The sequence below is a fragment of the Plecotus auritus genome, assembly GCF_963455305.1.
Source record: "Plecotus auritus genome assembly, chromosome: 3".
Classification (NCBI taxonomy): domain Eukaryota; kingdom Metazoa; phylum Chordata; class Mammalia; order Chiroptera; family Vespertilionidae; genus Plecotus; species Plecotus auritus.
Window position 1 is genome coordinate 30,458,281 of NC_137772.1, and position 23,096 is coordinate 30,481,376.

Sequence of the window (23,096 nt, forward strand, 5' to 3'; positions counted from 1 at the left end):
GTGCCTCCACAGGCGGCTTTGGGCTAAGTCTTTCTTCTTTTGCTTGTCTATATTTTTCATATTAATTACAAAGAATACACATCACATATGTAGATAGAAAGAAAGTCTCTTATTTTTTTTAATCCTCACCCGAGAATATTTTTCCATTGATTTTTAGAGAGAGTTGGAAGAGAGAGGGAAAGACAGAAAGAAATAGGGGAGTGAGAGAAACACATCAATTGGTTGCCTCCTGCATGTGCCCCGACCAGGGCCCAGGATGGGGAGGAGCCTGCAACCGAGGTACCTGCCCTTGACTGGAATCGAACCCAAGACCCTTCGGTCTGCAGGCCGACGCTCTATCCACTGAGCCAAACCGGCTAGGGCTAGAAAAGAGACTCTTAAAATCACGGGCAATTGAGGGCTGTGCCTCATGTTCTCCTCTCCCCATCTCCCCTTTGCAGGGAACACCCCATCGGAGATAAGAGTTTTCAAAGCTACATCAGGCAGCAGTCAGAGGTCTCCACCCATTCCATTTAAAGCCTGGAGGACGTCCTGCCCCAGGAGGGCGCTGTGAGCTGCACCAGGAACCCCACAGTCTTTGCGAAGAAGGGAGACCGACAAGAAGGCAGAGTGAGGAAGCAAAGGGATCCACATTTCTTGCTCGCGTAGATGACAAGCGTCAGGCTCACGGAACTCCTGAGACTCTCCTGGGCTGTTCCCGTGGTTGCTATGCACTTTATTCACGCTGCTGGGCAGGTGCCCTGAGCTGGCCTTTCTGGACCGGGTGCAGGATGCCTTGCGCCCTGCAGGAGCGCTTCCGTCTCCTGTGCACTGCTGCCTCGCTGGCCTCTTCGGTGCCTGCCAGGAGCCTGCCTCCAAGCAGCCGAGCAGCCGCGCAGCAGGAGGTTCAAGCATTATTCTTTTCCTATGAGCCTGCTGTCCCAGCGCCGCTGCAGGCGGCTCCTGGTTTCAGCTTTTGATGTTGGTGATGTCCCTGGCTGGAGGGTCAGTTTTGTGGTCAGGATGTGCAGAACTGCACGGAGATCCCAATTTGAGGATGCTCTTGATATTTTGGGGATACAGGGTTCTTCTGCAGAGAGGTCCTGGGGGGAGGGGCTCCAGACTTCTCTCCTGGAGGTCAGAGTCCCTCTCTGCTGTCTGCTGTGATAGCCCACAGCCCGCAGACTCCCCTGGGCTGCTGAGAGGCGGAGCTGCTGTCCGCCAGGCCCCACTTCAAGCACCAGTTGTGTTGTTGTGCTGTCAGTGGGGCTTAAAAGTAGAAGTTTGGGGAATATTTTAAAAATAGAAATGTGCATTATTTTCAAACTGATTTTCTTAACGTTTTTAATTAGCTCTTTGATATGAAATAACTCGGATCATCCAAACCTGGACTCGTTGAAGGGGAGGGTGCCACAGCAGGGCCAAGAGGGGAATGGGAGCTAGTTACAGGTCCTCCACAGGAAACCAAGCAAGGGGAGAAATCCTGGACTTGAAATGGGAGGCACTCGGCTGTGCAGGCGCCCCCTGGGCCCTGGGGGTGGTATTGCGCCGTGTTTCTGAGAAGCCGGTAGAAGCAGCGGTGGGGGCTGCTTTCCATTGGCGGGGGTGGGGTTGGAACGCCAGGGGAGCTGTTTGCTGACTTTTCCCAGACAGTCCTCACAGCGGCAGGCAGTGGCTTTGGAAAGCACTGTTCAAACACACAGGACCACGTGCCCTTGTGCCATCTCCGTTCTGTTTGCAAGTTCTGTCCTTCAAGCTCCATCTAGATGCCAGATAACATAACTTGTCACAAAAAAGGGGGAGAAAAATCTTGCAAAAAACAAACTTTGGCTGCACCGAACTGGGATTTTTAACATGGATTTGTAACTGAATGTTTCCGTTTATAAGTTACTAATGATTTGTGAAGTATTTTACCTTCCAATTAAAACAGACCTTTTATTCTTTCTGAGGACTGGCTTGGTTTCCCAGGAGTGCCCACGGGTAACTGCCCACGTGGGAGATGGGGGATGGAGCTGGGCAGGTGGGGAAATGGATGATGCACCTGTGATCACAGGTGAGGTCCACTATGGGGCTTCGGATGAGCTGGAAGCCATGATGCTCTGGAAAGGTGTGGGGCTGGCACTCTGAGGGCCGTCAGAAGATGTTCTGCTAGGACCCTCCAGTGTGGATGGAGAAGGTGTTTCTGTCTGAGAACACAGTGGCTGCCAGCTCGAGGACCAGCCAACCCGCCTCCCGGGAGAGGAGGAGCAGGAGGCTCCAGGCCTCCCATGCCACTGAGCAGAGGTGGTGTCCCTCCTGGAGGGGGAGAGGGAGGAGCTAGATGCATGAAGGGGCTTCTAGGATGCCACGCACCTCTGGGGAGAAGAATGCACATTCTCATTTCCTGATTCCTTTCTTTTCTCCATTTGGTTTTCATTCAATTGTTTTTTAAATTCCAGCCTGGGTCAGCTGTTCTGAGAAGAATCAGCTGTTTCTGGGGGTGCTGCAGCCACAGGACTTAGGGTGACAGTGGGGGCAGGGACTTGGGGAGGGCCATGCTGTTGCTGCTTCTTTCCAGCTCCCCTCCTGTCTGCTCTGGGCAGGGGCGGCTGAGAGCTGGTGGGGGCTGCAGGGTTGCCAAGCGGGGAGCGCCTGCCCATGAGGTGAGAGACCGTGGACACCAGTCAGCCCAGACGTGAGCATCCAGCAGGACCACAGGGGAGTATCCAGGGGCCAGGGTGATTCCAGTCCCTACAAGCCCAGGCCCAGCAGAGGGAGCAGGGGGGCTAAGTTCTGCCCCATGGGAGGATGTGGAAGGGATGAAAGGGGAAACACTGGGGGGTAGGGGAACAGAAGGCCCTCTCCCAGGACCCCAGTGGCAGGTCACAGTTGGCTCTGTTTTCACCTGTTCTTTCTCCAGAAAACCTGTTGCCTGAAGGCACGAGCTGTCCCTCAGTGCCCACTGCTGTGACTTCCATCGGTGGCCTCCAAGGTCAGGTGCCGCTGAGGAAGGTCGCGGGTAGGTGAGCACCATGTCTGTCCCTGCATTGTCGCTTGGCTTGGTGACCGAGGCCTCCCATGAGCTAAGATACTACAAGCAATTTGTTTGAGGAGATAGAGTGCGGGTGAAATTAGGGAGCCACTTCTGCCTCATTCTGAATAGTTATGGCACCCCAAGTGCAATCGGCTGGTTGTCCTCAAGGCCTTGGATGATTGGAGGAAGAAAAACCGTGTGCTCGGTTAGGTATCAGAAGTGATCTGTTAGGCTCTGTTACGGGCTCATTGTGTCCCCCCAAAAATCAAGTAGCCAAGCCCTGACGCCCAGTGCCTCAGACTTGTGACTGTATTTGGAGGATGGGTCTTAAAGTCTGGCTGGCGTGGCTCAGTGATTGAGTGTCACCCTAAAAACCAGGAGGTCATGGTTTGATTCCTGGCCAGGGCACATGCCCAGGTTGTGGGCTCGATCCCTAATGTGGTGTGTGCCAGAGACAACCGATCAATGATTCCCTCTCATCATTGATGTTTCTTCTATCTCTCTCCCCTCTCCCTTCCTCTGTGAAATCAATAAAAAATACACTTAAAAATAAATAAAATTGGTTTTTGAATGAATGAATGAATGAATGAATGAATGAGTAAGAGGCGTTAAGGTTATGTGAAGTCATTAGTGTGGCCCTAATCCCGTGTGACTGGGGTCCTTGTGAGAAGAGGCGATCAGGACACAGACACGCAGACGTGCACAGAGGGACGACTATGCGAGGACGGGACAGCCATCTGCACGCCAAGGAGAGAGGCCTCCAATCTAGAAGGAAAATGGTTAAGGCACGCAGGCCCTGGTACTTTGTGATGCCAGTGCCAGCAAACGTGGGCTGAAATGCAGAGTTAAGTGGGGTTTCTTAGTCAGTGCAGCTCAAGCCTGCCCGTCCAGGCAGCCCTGCCTCTGAAGTCGAGGGCACCTCTAGTCATGCAGGGTGCGGAGAAAACACCTCCACTCCACCCCGGAGATGCCTGCAGACCCACCACCACTTCTGAGTCCTTCATCCGTTTGCCCAGCTTTGTTCTGTGCCCACTCTGCCCTCTCAGGTCCCCTGGCCCCTCTTCCTCTGCTTTTCTGGGGGACAAGCCAGGAAGGCCTGAAAGGGGAACCCAGCATCCTGAGGGAAGGGCTGCTCTGGATGACCTGACCTCTGACCTTGCGTGATGTCACAGGGGACACTTAGCAACGGGGGCCCACTGGGCACACTCCTGGGCTGCTTGCCTCGGAAGAGGTTGGAAGCCATGCCCTCCGTCTGAGGCCGGGTCCCTCTTCTTTCCTGAGACCTGAAGGGAGGAGAAGGATGGAGAAGGAGACCACCACCGTGTACAGGAGGCACCGGCCAGGCGCTGGGGCTCCTCCTTTGGGGGTGGCCACCGGACACCCCAAGGGGACCAGCGAGGGCACTGAACTGCAGAGGAGCCAGAGCATGGGCAGCTTACACCAGAAGGGTGACCCCCCGAGCGGCATCCAGAAGCCGTCCAAGGAGCTAGGTAGGGGCTGCAGCCAGCGCAGGGCACTTCCCGCCCGCCCCCACTGCCCCTGCCCCAACCCCGAGGGCCAAGGTGGGGGCGCTGCACACTGAGGCTTTCAAGCGACATGACCTGCTGGGGCTCAGGTCAGGCCCGCTTGAGTGTTGGCCCCCAGGGTGGGTGGCCAACTGGATGAAGTGGGTGAGGACCGACTGGACCTTGGGGAGCCCTGTGGGCCTGCAAAGCTGTCAGACACGGAGAATACAGACACGGCCTTGGGAGGGCCGGCACGGGCAGTGTCTCGGGTGGTACTCTGGTATCTGAGTCTAAACTCCGTCACATTCAGGGAACCACAGCGCCTCCCGGGGCCTGGGGTCAGCCGTGACCCTGTGGAGGAGGGTACTGCCCGTCAGGCTTGGCACTAAGGTGGCCTTTAAGTGATAAAGTGTGTAGGTTTATACCTTATGCCAGCTGTGTTTGCCACTCCAGGATATTTCTAAACATGCCAAGCGAGGCCATGGTGTGCTGGAAGTGGGGATGGGTCCCGAAACACCCTGGTCCTGGTCCTTATGTGGAGTTAGCTAACCCAGACTCATACCCCCCACCCCCGCCTGCCAACCCCTCCCCAACCCCCCGCTCCTCATCCTCATGGCACTTTCCCCAGAGCAACAGGATCTGAGCTGGCGGCAGTGACTGAGTCCTGCTGGTTCTCCTGGGAGCCTCTCGCCAGCAGTGGCCTTCGATGAGTAGGCTGAAGAAATGGAACTGTAAAAGGGAAATACAGCTTGCTTGTTCACGCTCTAGGGGCGACTTTCAGAGGTTGGGGTATGAACATATCTCTTCTTCTCTAGTGTCAAAGTCCAAAGGTGCGTTGTTTGAGGAGAGAGGAGCTGCTGGTCCTCCACCTCCCTCCCGCTCAGGCTCTGAGCATGGCCACACCTTCTCGCTCAAGAAGATCAAAGTTCCCAGAAGAGGAGATCAAAATTTCCCTGAGTCTGCGTGGGGAGTTTTGCAAGTGGACACAGAGGGCATGTGTCCAACAACGCCGGCCGTGGAGCGGCGGTAGAAAGGCTTCTGCGGGGCTTGTGGTCCCGCCACCCAGGCCCCAGGGTCCCAGGCTGCACAGGGGTCTGGCTTCCCGGAGCCCCAGCCTGAGGGTGGGAGCAGGAGCCTCGCCAGCCACACGCCAGGGAGGCTGCTCCAGGCCTTGTCCACATCTCAAAACGGGGGAAAGAGAAATGATGTCTCTCTCTTTACTGATTCTTTTATTTTCTCATCTATTTTTATTGACTTCAGAGAGGAAGGGAGAGGCAGACAGAGAGAAATATCAATGATGAAAGGGAATGATTGATTGGCAGCCTCTTGCATGCCCCCTACTGGGGACCGAACCTGTAACCTGGGCATGTGCCCTTGACTGGAATCAAACCCGGGACTCTTCAGTCCACAGGCCAGCGCTCTATCCATTGAGCCAAACTGTCTAGGGCATGACTCTTTTTGCCAGATACACAATAGGAAGAAAAAGTATTTGATCTGTCTGGGACAGCCCCATGTCTTCTACTGATTTTTTTTTTTTTTTTTTTTTTTTGAGAGAGGGAGAGAGGAAGGTAGAGGGATAGAGAGTTAGAAACATCAATGACAGAGAAACATCACTGAGCGGCTACCTCCAGCGTGTCCCCTAACAGGGATCAAACCTGCAACCTAGGCATGTGCCCTGACTGGGAATTGAACCGTGACCTCCTGGTTAATGGGTTGATTCTCAACCATTAGGCCACACTGGCAGGGCAGCCCCATGTCTTCTAAAACAAGCACATATAAAGCACATGCACATGCACACACATGCACATGCACAGGCCCATGGGCTGCTGAAGATTTTCCAAAAGAAGTCAGTTTTTAAATCCCTACTTCAATGCTACTGACCATGAACCAGCCCTCTTACCTGAGGGCTGTGCTGAGGCGGAGGCCGCACTGCTCCTTTTCTCCCTGAGGGATGTCTCGAGAGCTACCCTGGTTCCCCTTTTCCATGGAGGATACTTGTCAAGACCCCAGTGGATGCCTGAAACCATGGAGAGTATTGAACACTATATTTGCTGTGTTTTCTCCTACATATACACACCTTTTCCCTGGAAGGAAGCACTCGGCAGCTCCTCTTTGGCCTAGCAGAATGGCCAGGACCACCTCTCTTGTGCTTTGGGGCCATTATTAATAAGATAAGAGCTACTCAAACATAAGCATGGGGATACCACACAGTGGATCTGATAACCAGGGTGGCTGCCCAGTGACTAACCGGCGGAGAGCGTATGCAACATGGGTGCGCTGGACAAAAGGACGATTCACATCCCGGGCAGGATGGAACGGGACAGTGAGAGGTTTCCTCACACAACTCAGAATGGCACACAATGAAAACGTATTAATTGTTTATTTCTGGCATTTTCCATTTAATATTTTCAGACTACAGGTGACCTCAGAACTGAAACTGCATGTCAGTGCAGTCCTAAAATATTCTCTGAGGACACAGTTGCGCCCCCTCTCAAATCCCTGCCCTTGGCCTTCAGGGCTGTTTGTCTCTGGCATGGCCAGTGTCTGCCTGGGGGCAGCACAGCCACAGATCAGGCCCCCCGAGCCTGTGCGGGCATGAAGAATGAGGAGGATGAAGAACACCTAGTTCGTATCCACAGGGAACTCAAGAGTAGTGGGAGACAATGCCCAGATGACACAGCCCGAGGCCACCTGTGCTGAGCATTAGGAAGCCCCGGCCGTGATGAAAAGCTTCCTCTAACGTGGGTCGCTGAGCACTGGGCAGGGGCACCCAGGTCCCAGGAAGGATGGCCTTGGAAGATTGCAGGGGTCGGGAGAGATGTGTCAGGGGAGGACCAGCATGAGAGAAGGCAAGGACCAGCTGATCAGACTCCTTAGAAAAGCAGGAGCACCCACTGGGAACCGGGCCGTCACCTCCTCTCTCAGGCAGTCGTCTCAGCCCCGAGGCCTGTGAGCCGAAACAACCCTGAACACAAGGCCTGGAGTAGCGGATCCGACAACCAGATTCTGTAAGGCGATTCTCCAAGATGGGAGCTGCTCAGAGGTGCCCTGGCTATGTCTTCCATCAAAAGCAGTACTTAAAGCTTTGGAACTCCCCCCAGGCTGTGCTTGCATCAGGGCCCTCGGTGTCCGGGACCAAGCTGCTTGTGGGAGGAGCCACTACTGCAGGGAGCCGAGCATCTCCACCCTTCCTGGCTCAGGTGAGACTGCACAGAAACAGAACTTTCAATGTCGTGACCTTGAGTGCCCTCGGAGCTCGCTCAGGTCCTAAAGAGGGTTAGGGAACCCCTCCTGTATAACTCCTCCGAAGCTCTCCCGGCCGACAAGCCTGGAAGTGAGAGGTCTCTGTCCTGGTGAAAATAGTTCACGCAGCTCATGCTCTGATCCTGCCAAAGTCACCAAAATGCAGCTTTACCATAATTATTTCCTGACAATCGCTGTGTATGTGAGGCTGCGGCTGGAAGAACAGCTCCCTGGATGCCAGGCAGGTTCTCGGACTACTGTGTGCACTGGACAAAGATCCCGACTAGCTGGACCTCAGGCAGCACTTTCCTTGGAAAAATGACACAGTAAACCCCCTGGCCACGCCCTTCCGAGGAGGAACAAGGAGAGGAGGTTCCTGGACAAGCCGTGTGTCTCAAGTGCCACCTCCTCCCCTGTGGGACAGGCTGGCCCAGTGGGTCCCACCCCTGCCCTCCACTTCTGCTGCTCCCAGTCAGTGTGCTGCGCAGGTGGATGTCAGGGTTGCCCCTTAAAGTCAGTGCTTTAGGCTTCACCCGAGCTCTGCCTAGAGAGGCAGAGGTTGTGTGGGGTGGGGCCTTGTGCAGAGTGGGTGTTGTCGGGGCAGGAGACAACCTGTCAGGATAAAAACTGAGGCTGGCTTTAGTCATAACCATTAGTCATCAGGCCGACCCTGAGCTCGCAGTGTGCCTGGAGCTGCGGGGATCCAGCACCCTGTGGGCTGGCCCCACCCGTCCTCGTCCTCTCAGGGCTGAGTACCTGTGGGCCTCGGGCGGGCCAGCGGCACTCCGGCACCACACGTGGAAGCATTCTGACAACCTGCTCCTTCCTCCTCAGAGTCTGAAGACCAGGGAAAGGGCCTAAAAAGCAATGCCAAAGACACCGTCTGGTAAGGGGGCTTTGTCCGGCAGGGGTGGTTTTCACCACGGGGTGGGAAGTGGGGCCAGCACCAAGGTGAAGACTTGGAGGCCCTGAAGGAGCCCTGGGTATCCTGAGAGAACCCCAGGGGTTCAGATGGGAGGGTCTGAGGCAGGGGGAACAGGGTGGTTCTCAGGGCTGCAAGCCCCTCCGCTCCCCTCCACCCTCCAATGACAGCTGTGTGGTGGCCCCAGAGTCCTGGAGCTGGCACCTGTCCCCTAAAAGGGGTGGTGTCATCCCAGATGACGGGGTCTGCGGAGGCTCACGCTGGGGAAGGTCTGGGTGTGCAGGATAGTGGACAGGCGCAACCTGAGCATCACTGCTCATCCTCTGCACATGGCCCCTCCCCTCCTGCTCTGACGTGTCTGCCCACCCACCCTCTGCCCCCAGGAAGGAGGCAGGCCCTGCACACTCAGGCCCCTCTCTGCCTCCGTATCCAGGCTGGAGCTGCTCCCAGAGCTGCCGATGCCCAAGAGGGAGATAGGTGTCATCTGGAAGCGTCTCCATGACACCGATTCCAAACCATATTTCCACTCCTACAGTCTGGCAAACCTAGAGGAGGACCAGCAGGAGAAGGACCAGGACGCCCTTGAAAAGTTGGACCATGAGAGTGGAAAGCTGGAGCCAGAGGCTGAGAAGAGTGACTCAGAGGCCAGCGACCAAGAGGAGCATGAAGAAGACAAGCACACAGACAAATGCTCCCAGGAGGCCAAGGTCAGGCTGTGGTCCTTGAACATCCATGTGCTGCTGTCCCCTCGGGTCAGAGTCCTGCCTTTATTCACCTGTTGGGTGTCTTCTTACAGGAACAGGAGTTGGAGTCCATAAAGCTGGAAGACCTTCTGGAAAAAGAGGCAAGAGCTTTTTAACCTGGTGACAGATGTCTGATGGAGAGGCCTATCAGGCATAGTCCTGCTAGACCACAAGCACACCGGGGACGTACGGTCCCAAGTCATCCAGATAGGACCATGGTACAGGCTGACCAAACCTTGCCTGACCCCAGAGAGCCTTCCAGGTCAAGCTCTGTGCTCTTGGCCTCATGCTGGGGCATCCCAATTCCAAACAGTGCAGTGGCTAAAGGCATGTGGGTCCTTGACAGGAGGCAACACTCAGCTTGACCTTGGCCCAGGGAAGCATCCCCGAGTCCCAGGCCCTGATGCATTGGCCAGAGACATATCAGTGCTATAGTAGCAATTGGCATGGGGAACTTTCTGAGGGAAGGTGGCTGTCATTCTCCTTCCTAATCTGTGTGGTAGGGAATGGAGAGGTAGTAGGATGTGTTTTACCAGGATTTACAACAGATGGTCCTTAGTGTGATTCCAGGGGTTCTGGGGAGTCCTTCACCCACCCCAAATACTTCCCTTGGTGTTGATTAAAGTGCTACCATTGAAAGCACATTCTGGACTGAGCCAAGGTGCCAATAAGGGGCAGCAACACCTGAGCTGCCTGGGCTTCTCACATCTCAGTGCGAGCCTTTACGACCTGGTATAGTGGGGTCCCAGGTAGGTTTCTGGAAGCAGAATTAAAGGTGCTTCCCAGTTGAGCAGGTCTGAATTGGGCTTGGAGGGGCTGCTCCAGATCTGGACATCGCCTGTCTCCTGGAGGCCCTGGTTCTCAGAGGGTAAAGGTGGGAGAAACCCTCTGGGTCTCAGGGCCCTGATGGGAGGTGAGCAGGGAGATGTGGGAAGGCTATATCCCTCCCTCTCCCTCCTCTGCCAGAGATGGCCCATGGACACCTTGCCATCCACACTGCCAGTAGCTCTCTCCCCAGCTTCTCAGGAGCCCCCACTGAGCACTGCCAGTGTCTGGTGGTCCCAGTGGTAATTTCTCAGATCCTGACTGGGGGTCAGGAGTCCACTCTACCTCCCAGAAAGTCTACTCACCACCCTAGCTCACGCAAGTCTTTCATCCACGTCTCTTTGGTTTTCATTCACAGAAACCATCTATGTTTGTGGAGATTGACCTGGGAGACCATGCTGAAGAGGTAAAAACCCTTCACACAACAAAGCCAAACCACCACCAGGAAATGCTTGTGCTCAGGCCCGCAAAGCTTTTCTGGGGAACTTGCCCCGTGCACATGTGTGTTGGAGGCTGAGGCAAAGATAGGGACAACGGCATCAAGAAAGCTCCAGGGTGTTGAGGACTAGTCTAGGGAGCTGGAGGGTACCCCCTCCTCTTTCTCATCCTCCCTCACTCTAACTTGTATGCATTCCAACACTCTAGGGCCTGGGTGTCCATGGGCCCTGAGAACCTCTTGTGGGATCATGCTGGGGTATTAGAAAGGGCACAAGCTTAGGAATTAGGAGACCTGGCCTCCACATCCAGCTCTGCCAGTAAATGCTCAAACAAGTCACTATACCTCTCTGAGCCTCAGTTGTCTCATCTGTAAAATGGGTATCTTAGTAGTACCTACACCCCAGGTTTGTTCTATAAAGACTCAAACAGTGTCTAGTACCCAGAAAGCCTCAGTATTAGGTATAATCATCTAACCACCTAAGGAATCTGGCACAACCTTTGTTTTGAGTCCCACCTTACTCTACCACCACCATCACCATCATCATCACCATCATCACCATCATTACATCATCACCACTATCACCATCATGTTCAGCAGCAGCATCACCATCATCATCCCATCATCACCATCATCACCATCATCATCATCATTTTCTGTAAAAGAGAAGTGTTTGACTCAAAGGTCTCTCTGGGATGTCTTTTCCATTTTTCTGCTGTAGTGAGCAGGCATGTTTGTAGACATTTTTTGTCTTGGCCAATTTAAGCTCCAGCCTGAGGGTTATTTTTCTCCAAATTGCACCTTTTATCTCTTTGCCCTCAGAACATGCTGTACAATGAAGAGAACTGATTATTAACTCCTGACAAGGCTACCATGGGGCACCACATGTTCTAAGGACTCAAGGAGGCAGAGTTGAGACTAAGGGCCCATGTCTCCTGATCTACAATCTAGAGGTCATGGTGGCCCGTATCCAGGCCACAGTTCATTGATCAGGGTCCCATAATTAGAAATTTCCACTTGATGGGTCCCAGTCTTGAGCTCAGGGCCAGTGCAGTCTTCACGTCTCCATCTGATATTTGGGCAGGCCCAGCATGTCCAGCCTGGTGCCTGTGGTTGACTCCCTCCCCCACCCCATCCCCTAAAGTGCTTCTGCTGCTTCTCGCAGGTGGTCACATGTGCCATGAGAGAAGAGAAGCGGTCCCAAATGGACATTGGGGATTTGTCAGAAGATGAGTGAGTAAAGGATTCATGCTTGGGGAGGTGGGGAGACTGTTCCTCTACCCCGGTTTCTAGTGGGTCCACTGTGCCTTCCCTCTTCCTCTAGAATCTAGAGTCTAGATGCATGCAGTGACCTAAGCATTTACGGAGGCTGGAGGGGCTGAGAGTGGGCAACAGGGCATCTAACCTTCTAAGGGGTCTAGCACAACTTTTGCTTTGAGTCCCACCTGACTCCATAGCCAGACTCTCTCTTCCCATCCCATCAAGCAACAAAATGGGCAGAACCCGGGGGAAGGAAAAAGAAGGGAAGAAGGGAAGAAGGGAAGATGAGAGTAGGATATCATCTCATGGGCTGCAAAAGGTCACACACCTTGGTCCTGCCAGCAGTGGGAGGACCCCTCACATGTGTCCTGACCACCCACACTCTATTGGGGTGAAGATTGTGTAGGGCCATTGAAGCCCCACCACTTCCTGGGCCATAAAGGGTGCTGGGAGAAGGTGGGGTACTTACTTCTAGGCCACCCAAGGGCCCACGGACCTATTTTATTTTAAACAATATAGAGAAAAACACCAGGAAGAAAAGAGCAACGTATTCAACTTCTCACCACTCAGAATGAACACCTATATTAATATCTTGGTTTAATTGCTTGCATACTTTAAAAAAAATTGCCATTTGCTTTGTAAAACTGACACACAGTCATTTAAAATAACTTCAATAAGGTGGAATAGCACAACAAAGAGGAAAAGCTGGAAATCACCCAAGCTCCTCTCTCAGGAACGGTGAGGACCACACAGGAGCACATGGTTTTGAAGTGTAGATTCGGACGCACAGACAGGCGCTGGTGGAATGGGCTCCTCCGTCAGTGCCAGATGGATCACCATCTCTGAATGTTTATAGCATAAGGGCCCTTCGCTTATTTGGCTGTTGTCATTATTGCTGCTTTCTGCCCCGATGTGTGTGTATTCCAGGAGAGAGTTTTTGTGAGGAATTTTTATTCCATCTTCACTCAGAAGACCCACCTCTCTACTGATCTCAGCTTCCACAGCTGGTCACATTGGCTTTTATGATGTGAAAGATTTTGAGTTTTTAAAAAAATATATTTTACTGATTTTTTACAGAGAGGAGGGGAGAGGGATAGAGAGTTAGAAACATTGATCAGCTGCCTCCTGCACACTCCCTACTGGGTATGTGCCCGCAACCAAGGTATATGCCCTTGACCGGAATCAAACCTGGGACCCTTGAGTCCGCAGGCCAACACTCTATCCACTGAGCCAAACTGGTTAGGGCGACATGAAAGATTTTGGGATGGTCTTGTCACGCTCTCAAATCTAGGCCTAAAATAAGCAGTCCTTTCCTAAGCAGACCTTTATTTTTCTCTTCGCTACTTAATGGACACAGTGCTGGATTCAGCCACATTTGGTGCAGCTTGGCAGCTTTATTTTCTGCCCCAAAGGTCGGACAATCTCAGGTCCACCCTCCTGGTCTCTGGGTCTCAGCCCATCACCCCCAGGACCCAGCTGCCCCAGGAAACCTGTGAGACAGGCCGGCACTCAAAAAGATAGCTGTGGCTACTGGAGGCCTCGAGGCCAGCGGGAAGGGGGTCTGCAGTGGGCCCCCTGGAGGGCTAGGCCTGGACATTTGCCAGGCAAGTCACCTGTTTGTTCAGCTGCCCTGCTCACTTGCCAGCTCAGTTTCCCTCAGAGCAAAGGCTTCTCTGTCCAGCCTGCCCCTGCCCCGCTCAGAGGGTGGGGTCAGGTACCCATATGCCAGTAGCCCATAGCAGTCAGCAGGACACATTGGGCACCAAGCCATGGTGGTCCCTGCCAAGGGAGGGGGCTGCCATCTCATACAGAGGCAGCCTTGGCTGGACGTGGAAACCCCAGTGGCCACTGCACAGGGAGGCAAGCACAGGCTGAGGTGCTCTGGAAGCATGCTGGGCTGGCTGTGGGAACCACCCTGTGACACCTGGCTCAGCTAGTCTCTAAGGGTCTCTCATGTCCACGGGTCCCTTCTGGCCCAGGCCTTCCAGGACAGAGGACAGCAGACATTGGTAACCCTCAGGCATCTGGAGGAAAGGAAGGCCTGGCTCTGCATTGGAATCTGCTTTTGTGCACGGGGCCTGGGAGCCACAGAGACAAGACCTTGGCTCCCCGGGACTTGAATAGTGGGGTGCAGTAGAGGTTGGAGCGGAGACCCTGTGGCGTGCATGTGGGGTTGAAGGGGTGTTGCCTAAGGCCTGGGCTCCACACTCCAGGCACCTGTGGCCCGGGGCCCGCCTCTCTCTCAGCCCCTCCCCTCCTCTTGGCCACCAGGACCAGGACCAGCTGGGTGTGCTGCATTCCATACTCCACCAGAAAGAAGGTGAAGCAGAGCGTGTAGCAGCCCTGGAGAAGGTAATTTGCACATGGTGACGGGTGAACAGAGGGAGCCTGGGGGGACAGGAAGTAGAATAAAGGGGGCCAGGTTGCCTGCCTGACCTCCCCCCAGCTTCCTCGGTTCCCCTCAGCACCCACTCCTTCCTTCTGGCCGGTAACCAAGGGTCTCCACTTCTGTCTCCTGGGGTCGGCCAGGAGATGCAGAGGGACGCAGCCAAGCAGCCCTGAAAACCGACACAGGAACCTGTTTGAAGGGCACCGGTGACCCGCGTGTGAATCACTGACCCACTGGGTGAGCCATGATGCCATCTTTTAAAAAGACACAATAAAGAGTGAACAAAGATGTTCTCCCTCTCCCACTGCTCTCGGCAGATGCCCCTTCCTTCCTTCTGTGCACCTTGTTCCACGAAATGGAAATGGGGAAAGGGAGGTGGGCTCAGGAGCTTGCATGATGCTGGGCCCAGGGAGATGGCATGAAGCCCGGGCTTCCCAGGCCATGGGCACACAACCCTTCAGATCCTAGGAAACCTCATAAACAAGTCAGACCCACAGACCGGGAGTGGGCCCTGCTATTCGTGATGGCCCACAAAGTCAGTCCCAGATTACCTGGGTGCTCAGACACAGCCTGAATCAGGGATCTAAGACACTGCCCAGAAATGAGCTTTCCTGGGCGGGGGTGTGGGGCTGCCCTGACAAATGAGCAGATGACAGAAAGGGCCACTGTGCTGAGTGCTCATCACACCCTACAGGGTGGGCTCTGCTGCTCGTACCCCTGGACTAGGAGAAGGCAGGCAAGTACCCTGTGTCACAGCCCCCTGTCCCTGCGCCCGACCACCAACTGCTGCCAACTAGAAAGGCACCGAGGAAGTTTCCAAGAGACCACTGTTTGCCCCCTGGCTAGTGTAGGGGGAGGAGACTCTGGCGGGAAGGAGGGGTGGGCTAAGCAGAGCAGCATTGGCCCAATTCCTTTCTCTGGTTCCTCTGCACCTGGCACTGTGCCACAGGCCAGGAAGGTGCCTGGCCCCAGGTCACCCTTTTCCGTTTGTCCGTCATCCATCCCTTGCCGCTGTGTGTAGCTGGCCTCATTCTGAGCCACGTGCAGCTTATGCTTGCAGTGTGGCTAGTTTGGCAGTTAATTTTTGCTACTTCGCATATAAACCCTCCCAAATCAGAAGCATGTTTCACGGTTCATTGGGCCTCGTCCATGTCGCCTGCAGGCCCCTGGTGGCCATCGAGCTGCTTCTGCCCTGTCTCAGCCGGAGGCTCGGCCAGCGGAGTGGCCCAGGCAGGGGGCGAGGGCGGAACCCACACCTTCTGCTTGGCCAGGTCAGCCAGTCAGATGGCCATTTAAATTTAGGGAGGGGTGAAGCCAAATTGCCCAGGCTGCCTGTAAGTCGTTCTCCTGGACTTCCCACTCATTGGAGTCCCCCAAAGAATCAGCTTACGGGGAGGGGAGGAGGGGGCTGATGCAAGTGGCTCACTCAGTGACATTTTCTATCACAAACAGGCTTGGCCAGTGGTACCCAGTGGTGGCTCCCTGTAGACCCAGGCCTGACCCAGTTTCCTCCTCTGTCCCTGTTGTCCCCACACCTACTCAGATACCAGTAAACGAGGGAGGACAACATAGTCCTCCGGGGGCAGGGACAGGGCAGGCCCCAGGCATCCCTCAGCCACTTCAGCCTGGACACACCTGATGGAGCAACACCAGCGACCCCTGGTGTGTCCCTTCCCAGGGGCCCCAAACACCCATTGGCAATGCCTCCATCTTATTCTTTCCAATGTTGTTCTTCTCCCCGAAATCCAATATGCATTTTCATTGTACATCGTGTGGGAAATAACAAAAATTACTTATCATCGCATTACCTTCAGTTTATCAGTAATAATTTTCATATATTTCACTGAAGTGTTTTCTTTCTCTAGATACATATGGAGAGAGCTATATATGGAGATAAATGTTGCTTTTTAATAAAATTGGCATCCTATCGTACCACAGTTTTTAAAAACAAGTTTTTACTATGTCACAAGCATATTCCCCACTGTCACCCATGAATGTTTATTGAACTCCTACCATGGGCAGGCACTGTTCTAAACACTAGGAACACAGCAGTGATGGAAGAAGCAAACGCCTGGCCTCTCGGAGCTTCCATTCCCCTGGGGGAGACAGATACTGGACATCCAGTGCCTCTGAATTCATCTGCACACAGTGCCCTCAAAGTTAACTACATCGCTTTGGAAAGTGATGTTCAGGGGCTGCCCCACCCCAGAGTCCAGAGCACCACGCCTCCTAAACAGCAGGCGGATCCGCAAGATATGGAAATGTTGCACAGTGGGCAGTGCTGAGTGGAGGAGGGAAAAGGCGGGGGCGGGGGGTGGACATCTGTAACAGTGTCAACAATTTTTACAAAAAAGGAAAATAAAATGTTGCTCCGTGGGCCCAGGTGATGTAGGGGCCATGCAGAAAGAATGAAATACCAGCGGTCAGGAGAACTGTGCCAATGGCAAATGCTTAGAGCATTTTGTGTGTTTTAAGTCATTAATTCTACAACCTACTAAGATGGGTTCTATTATCATACCTATTTTGTAGTGGAGAAAGTGGGGGTGTATAGCAAGTAGACAGGGTTTCTGAGTGTTGAGAGAGAGGCGTGAGGCGCTCTAGGGGACGCTGGTCAATAACAGGGCACCCCACTGGCTGCTGCCTTCAGAGGTCGCTGTCCCAGAACGCCAACCTACACATGCTGTTGCTGCTACTGCTGCTTATTTCTAGTCTTTTCCTGCAGCTTCCAAGGAAAGCGATATAAAAGGGAGTGCAGCAAGCCCCTCACTTTCTGAAAACCCTGCAGGGACTGACAGCAGCACTTGCCCACCTGCGCCCCCTGGTGGTGAGTTCAGGGCAGCACCCTTACAACCTCTCTTGCGGTCAGGAAGTCACCATCTGAAATCTTTAACCAAGAGGAAGCAGCATGAGGCTTACAGAATTTTAACTCTCATCTAATTATTCACTAAAGGAGAGGTAGACTGTAAATTCACTGTTGGCCAGTCAGTTGGTGGGCAGGGTTGGGGGACTTGACCCAGGTTCTGGGTGCACCCGGTGCCCCAGCCCGACCAGTTCAGGGTTCAGAACTTATACTTGCAGCCCAGAGGTCAAGTACCCTGGAAGATGGCTTTCCCTGAACCATGACCTTGTGACCCCATGAACTCTGTAGAACATCTCCCTGGCATCTCTAACCAGAGAGTCCTGGGTACCTCCCGAGGCTGGACAAAGCTTGGCTTGTGTGTGAACTCACTCTCCAAATAGATCCCTCCCACCAGGACCTGAGATATTTCACTCCACAAGACAAACACTCCCATTGAACTGCTGACATCCTAAGGCCGCTGTGTGCCTGGTGTCACAGATGGTCCCGGCCCCCAGTGATGTTGAGGCACAGAGGGCCTGCCTTGAGAAGGACCGTGGCTGAGTAAGGATGGCCTGGCCAGGTCACGAAGTGGATTCCATTCTGGGGCTGCTGCAGTCAGAGCTGATGGGCCTCCAATAGCAGCTCAAACTGAGAGTGTCTGGGACAGCCGTGGGCAAACTACGGCCCGCGGGCCAGATCCGGCCCGTTCGGCTGTTCTATCCGGCCCGCGGAGCCGAAAGAGTGGAGGGTTCTTTTGCTCTCCCCTCCGCTCCTTTACTTTGAATTTATATTAGTTCACACAAACACTCCATCCATGCTTTTGTTCCAGCCCTCCGGTCCAGTTTAAGAACCCATTGTGGCCCTCGAGTCAAAAAGTTTGCCCACCCCTGCTCTGGGACCAGCCCAGGCCTGGGCAGTAAGGAAGGTACTCTTATGTCTTGCCTTTTCTCCCCCTGCCCTGTGAGACCCATTGTCCCTTCCCAGATGCAGCCTGCCTGAGTATTCCACCCAGGTGCCCTGGGAGAAGGGACAAGGGAGGAGGGCAACCAGGGGGCAGGAGAGAGGGAGACCCCTGTGCTAGCTGGGAAGGTCTTCCAGGTACTGACTTCTCCAGTATTTGAAAGCCAACAAGACAGGTATGTGGGCTGGGCTGCAGGAACCCTAATTAGGACTGGCTAGACTCATCCAGGACCTCCCATCTGACTGCATTGACTTGTGACAGGTTTTCAGGAAAGTGTGACAGACACAAAGCAGGACGGTGGCCTCCTGTCAACTCCTTTTGGGTCATGCAGGACTCAGTCGCACCCAGGACCCAGCCAGGGTGTGCGGTCTGAGGGCAAAGTTATTTCCTTCCTGACAAACGTGACTGTGTAGATCAGGGCCCTCCTCCAGGATCGGGGCCTGGCACCCTGTGGAGCAAGATGTAGATGGGTTCCATTCTGACCAAGCCTTGAGACTTAGGCAGAGAATGGATGAACCCATTCTACAGATGAGAAAATAAGGTGCACAGAGGCAGAGAGCCCAGGTACTGAGGGTGCCTGGTCACAGTCCTTATTCTGCTCCCAGGGCGCTGGGAGCCCTGGCCCACATTACAGGACCTTCCCCCAAGCTGGGCCAGACACTCCCGCTGGCCTCCAGTCCCCGATCCTTGCCAGTGGGGACCTGACCTAGGAAGGCTCCTTCATGACTCTGTCCCCATGTGCCGTCCATCAAAAACACCCGATACCCCTTTTCTTCATCTTCACTGCTCCCTCCGCCCCGAAGCCATCCCATGGACCTCTGGGAAACTAGCTGTCATTCCGAGTGCCTTCCTGGGTCATCTCAGCACACTCCAGGTGGCGAGGGTGCCTGGTCACAGTCCTCCACCCCTCCCTAGGAACTATTCTGTCCTCCAGGATGCCAGCTGCCCCTCACATTCCAGGTACAGAAAACCCCCATCTAAGACGGCCCCCTGGACACTGTCAGGTCACCATCTTATTTACTGTGAAGCAACTTCACAGCTGTCCGGCTGTCAGGAGATGGGTCTCTGTCCTGCGGTCCTCCTATTGTGGATGCCAGCAGCCCTGCATGTGGGGGACCGTCTACGATGACCTGTGGGAGGGAGGAGGATAGAAGGAGGGGTGTGTGCTCTTGCCTTGATGTCCTCAAACCCCAGCCTCTGCCACCTCGTGAAGGGGGTTCCTCAGTTGACACCCCGAGAGTCTGGGCAGGCTGAGAGCAGAATTCCTGCTGGGAAGACCCCCAACCCTGCAAATATCTGGCCTGGGGAATTGCCCAGGAAGGAACTGGCTTGGTCAGGCCAACCACACACAATGCCCAGAGGAGGAGCCATTTGGAACATCCCCAGGCCAGGCCACAAACCCCAGCGGCTAGTCAGAACACACCACGTGTGCCCGTCCGCCCGCCAAGAATGCTTGGCTCCTCCACTTGGTTTTGGGCTGCCTCCCCTGCTGGGGCCTCCGAGGACTGACCCGGGGAAATCTGCGTGATGTCCCGGTGCTGTTTACTCTCCAAGGCGGTACTGGGAATGCCGACCCCTGCAGTCCCAGGGAGGCGGGAGGGAGAACGCGGGCACAAGGAGGCTTCTCCACCTCCAGGCAGGGTCGTGACATTTCATAACACTCTGTTTTCCTCACCCTCTGATCCAATTCTGGGCTGCGGGACACAGCCTCCCAGCAGCAAGACCTGCCCCTTGGCGCCCAGATGATCCTGTTACAGTCCGGGCTCCAGCCTCTGCTTGGCACGGTTTTTCTAAATAAATAATTGGGAAATAAATGTGATTTCTCTGGTTTGTTAGATGCCCACATGTCTGTTTCAGCAGCTGCTTTTGTTTGTCAAATGCAAACCAATATTCAGCTCAGACACATGTGACCGCCTTGGGGCCACTTAAGCTTTCTGAGGCCAAGTGCCCCCCGGTGCCCCCGGTAAATGCCCCAGTCAGAGGCCCCTCAGCCCCACTCCCACTCCGAGCAAGAATTGGTTAGTGGGCAATTAAGGAGAGGTGTATGGGGGGCAGGGTGGGGCAGGGGTGGAAGGGAAGCCACCGACATGGTGGCTGTCCCCTGGGGTGGGAGTGTGGGGGGCGGGGACAGATTGGGGGGAGGGATGTAGGATGAGCAGAGTCAACATGTGACTTGGGGGGTAGGATGGATTACACCCTCACCAGGTCCAAAGCCTGCGGGCGCCAGCCCCCTCACTTCCAGAGAATGGAATGTCCTGGGGGAGAAGGCCGGTGCCGACTCAGCGCTTTGCTCACCTCAGTCCTTTATGTGAAGGACTGGGCTTGGGGGCTGCAGAGATCAGATGGACTGTCCCTTTCCTGTGCTGAGACCTCCTTCTCTCACACCCCCTTGTCTTTCGTGTGGGAACCAGAGGAAGGCAGGTCCAACGCCACTTCCCGATCCTCGACACCAGCTAGGTGTCCAGCAATCCCACTCTGACACCAACTGCCCCAAGGATCAGTGCAGACCCCACAGGTTAGGGGCTCAGCCTAGAAAGCTGCCCCCACAGCTGAGGCCACCTGCATGGAATGCCCAGGGCATCCACGCTCCCCTGGCCAAGCTCCCATGCCCTCCTCGCTGTGCCACCTCCCAGGACCCAAACCCATCCTCCGTGAGCCTCATCAAACGTTTTCATCTGCAAGTCAATCCTTGTCAACTGAGGATTGACTCAACCCCCAGCCTCCCAAAGATCAGAGGCCGGGGGTCACAAGGTGGGTTCCCTGCTTGGAGGCCTCCAGGAGTCCCCTCTTTAGCACAAAAGATGTTCCTCTCAGGAAATTCCAGGGGCTTGAGGAGCTCAGTGCCAGGACCTGGGACAAAGACCAGACATGCTGATGATATCATAGCAGTGTCCCTCAGTTTACTCAGAGCCCTAACTCCTGTCAGCAATGCGTTGTAGTTCTCAGTGTGCAAGCCTCACACTCCTTTTGTGAGTCTATCCTTCAGTGTTTAACATTTTTAATGGCGGGTCCTCCCAGCAACACACTGTCTGTGATCCACCCAATGGTCGGACCTTTATGAACATTGCCAGGTGGTATTCAAGCTGCAGAGCTGTGTTTGGGCAGGTGTTTGCGAATGTCACACCAGCCTTGGGCGTGATGAGAGAGGCCCCCAGGTTCCACGCTGGAAGTTGGGAGGACAGCCTGGGCCCTGCCCAGGGCGGGTCTGGCCCTTTGGGGCTTCTGGCGTCCTAGGCGAGGCTGCATGTGGGTTCTTAGAAAGGGCAGGAGGAGCACTCCGTGCTGACAGTCCAGAATTATGGGGGAGGGAAGGAGGAAGGGAGCCAGGAAAGCACACATCATCCCAGCCCCCGGGTATCCCATCAGCCCTCCCCAAGCAGAGGGCATGTGGCGTGCTGATGCCTGAGAGGCAGTCTGCGGGGGAAGGAGAGGGACTGGGATCTCCCCAAGGTGACAGAGGTGATAGCTAAAGCAGCCAGGCCTCTGGGTTTCCTACACTCCCATTGCCTGCTCATCTGCTTGGCTATGTCCAGGGACCTGCCTGTGTCGGCCAAAACCATCCTCTACGGACTCGTGCAGGTGGAAGTTGAGAATCAGACATGGTCCCCAGGGGCCGCAGCCCGTAGTGGAGCACAGAACGTCCTCTGGCCCACACGTGCTGGTGCGCGGGCCAGGAGAACGCCTGGCCCTTTCAGCAAGCCCTTTCGGAGTCCTGGCCTTTGTCCCGCCCTCCCCCCACTCCCAAGTCAGCAACTCCTTGAATCTGTCCAAGCCCTTACTCATGCTGGATGCCATCACATTAGGTGAATATATAAGCCCTTCAGACACTGAGCCCCTGGCTTCTGAGGAGCCATCTGCTGGACACTTGTTGTAGGGGAAGCAGGGATAAAATTGCTGCCGCCAGTCCTTCAGCTACCTAGGGCAGCAGCAGCCCCAGTCCTCTCCCGCTGGGGTTCTGAAATGGCCAGGTTCCCGTGTGGCTGCACCCCTGACGGGTCCAGGAAGGAGCCCACATTTAAGTCCAGGTGGTGCTCCCGGCTCTCCGGCCACAGTTCTACAAGCAGTCCTGCCTCCGCTTGCCCAGAGCTGAGGATAGAAGTTGTCCAAGGCACGAAGTGACAGGGTTTTGCACGTGCCTTCCTCCAAGCACAGAGCTCTGACCCTCGTTTCCAGAGCTTGTCCAGTCAGGGGTTTACATCGGCACAAACACGTGCCCGTGTGTGTTAGTCTCGGGTTAGAACCCAGAGCCACCTTCACGCATTTTGCTGATCACGCGGCCCCTCTGTGGCCACTGGCAGTGCCTCCAGGCTGCGTCCAGGATGCTTTGAAAGCTCTTAACCTTTCTGCTTCATTAAATTTGGAAGCATTTCCAGGCTGTCTGGCCCCACAGGATGTTCCAGGCTCATCTTGTACCTCCCCTGCCCTGGAGGAGTGATGAGTCCACCACTTCCCCAAGAACCTGGAGCCCGTTCAAAACTGAAAGACAAAGAGGAGATCAAAAGCGGAAGAGAAAATGCCAAAAGGACACTCTAGGTGGAAAACCAGTTGGGTAGTTAGAGCCAAGGGCGCACCTCTCTTCTGAGGAGCTTCTGGGAGTCCACCAGGCCAGGGGCCCCTGCAGCTGCTGGGCCAGGGCGGGGAGACCTTGTCCACCTGGGGGCCTGGGGCAGGGCCCACGCCGCCGAGGCCTGCAGGGGAGGTTTTAGGCACTGCAGCTGAAGGTGGGAGGAAGAGGTAGTCAAACTTCTTAATCACAGACACCAGCGAGCCCAGCTGTGGACGGTTCTCAAGGTCTCCCTGTGAGGTGCAAGCTGGAGGGGCCCGAGATAGGCCCTGGCTGCTAGCTCTGCGTTTTGTCTCCATGGCAACTGTTCTGCTGGTCCTGGACTGGCTAGAGTTTCCCTCCCTTTCTCTCCCTCCCTCCCCGCTCTCGTCTTGCTTCCTCCGTGCCTCCTTGGTTAACACCGCCCCTTCCCCATCT

General features: G+C 54.9%; 2 protein-coding genes across 2 annotated transcripts in view; both read left to right on the plus strand.

Annotated features, from left to right (window-relative positions):
* RASA3 (RAS p21 protein activator 3) overlaps positions 1-3,536 on the plus strand; it is a 120,819-nt gene extending 117,283 nt beyond the window's left edge. The window contains exon 24 of the mRNA XM_080660933.1: positions 441-3,536. Coding sequence (XP_080517059.1) covers positions 441-516 — 76 coding nt within the window. The 3' untranslated portion in view covers positions 517-3,536. The remainder of the gene's footprint in view (positions 1-440) is intronic.
* A 756-nt stretch (positions 3,537-4,292) lies between these two features.
* On the plus strand, positions 4,293-14,264 carry LOC308243481 (uncharacterized protein C13orf46; the record flags this gene model as incomplete). Its single annotated transcript, XM_080659025.1, has 7 exons — positions 4,293-4,482; positions 8,575-8,626; positions 9,198-9,369; positions 9,459-9,506; positions 10,589-10,636; positions 11,832-11,899; positions 14,198-14,264. The coding sequence occupies 7 exons, from the start codon at positions 4,293-4,295 to the stop codon at positions 14,262-14,264; spliced, it is 645 nt and encodes a 214-aa protein (XP_080515151.1).
* Between the last annotated feature and the right edge of the window lie 8,832 nt (positions 14,265-23,096).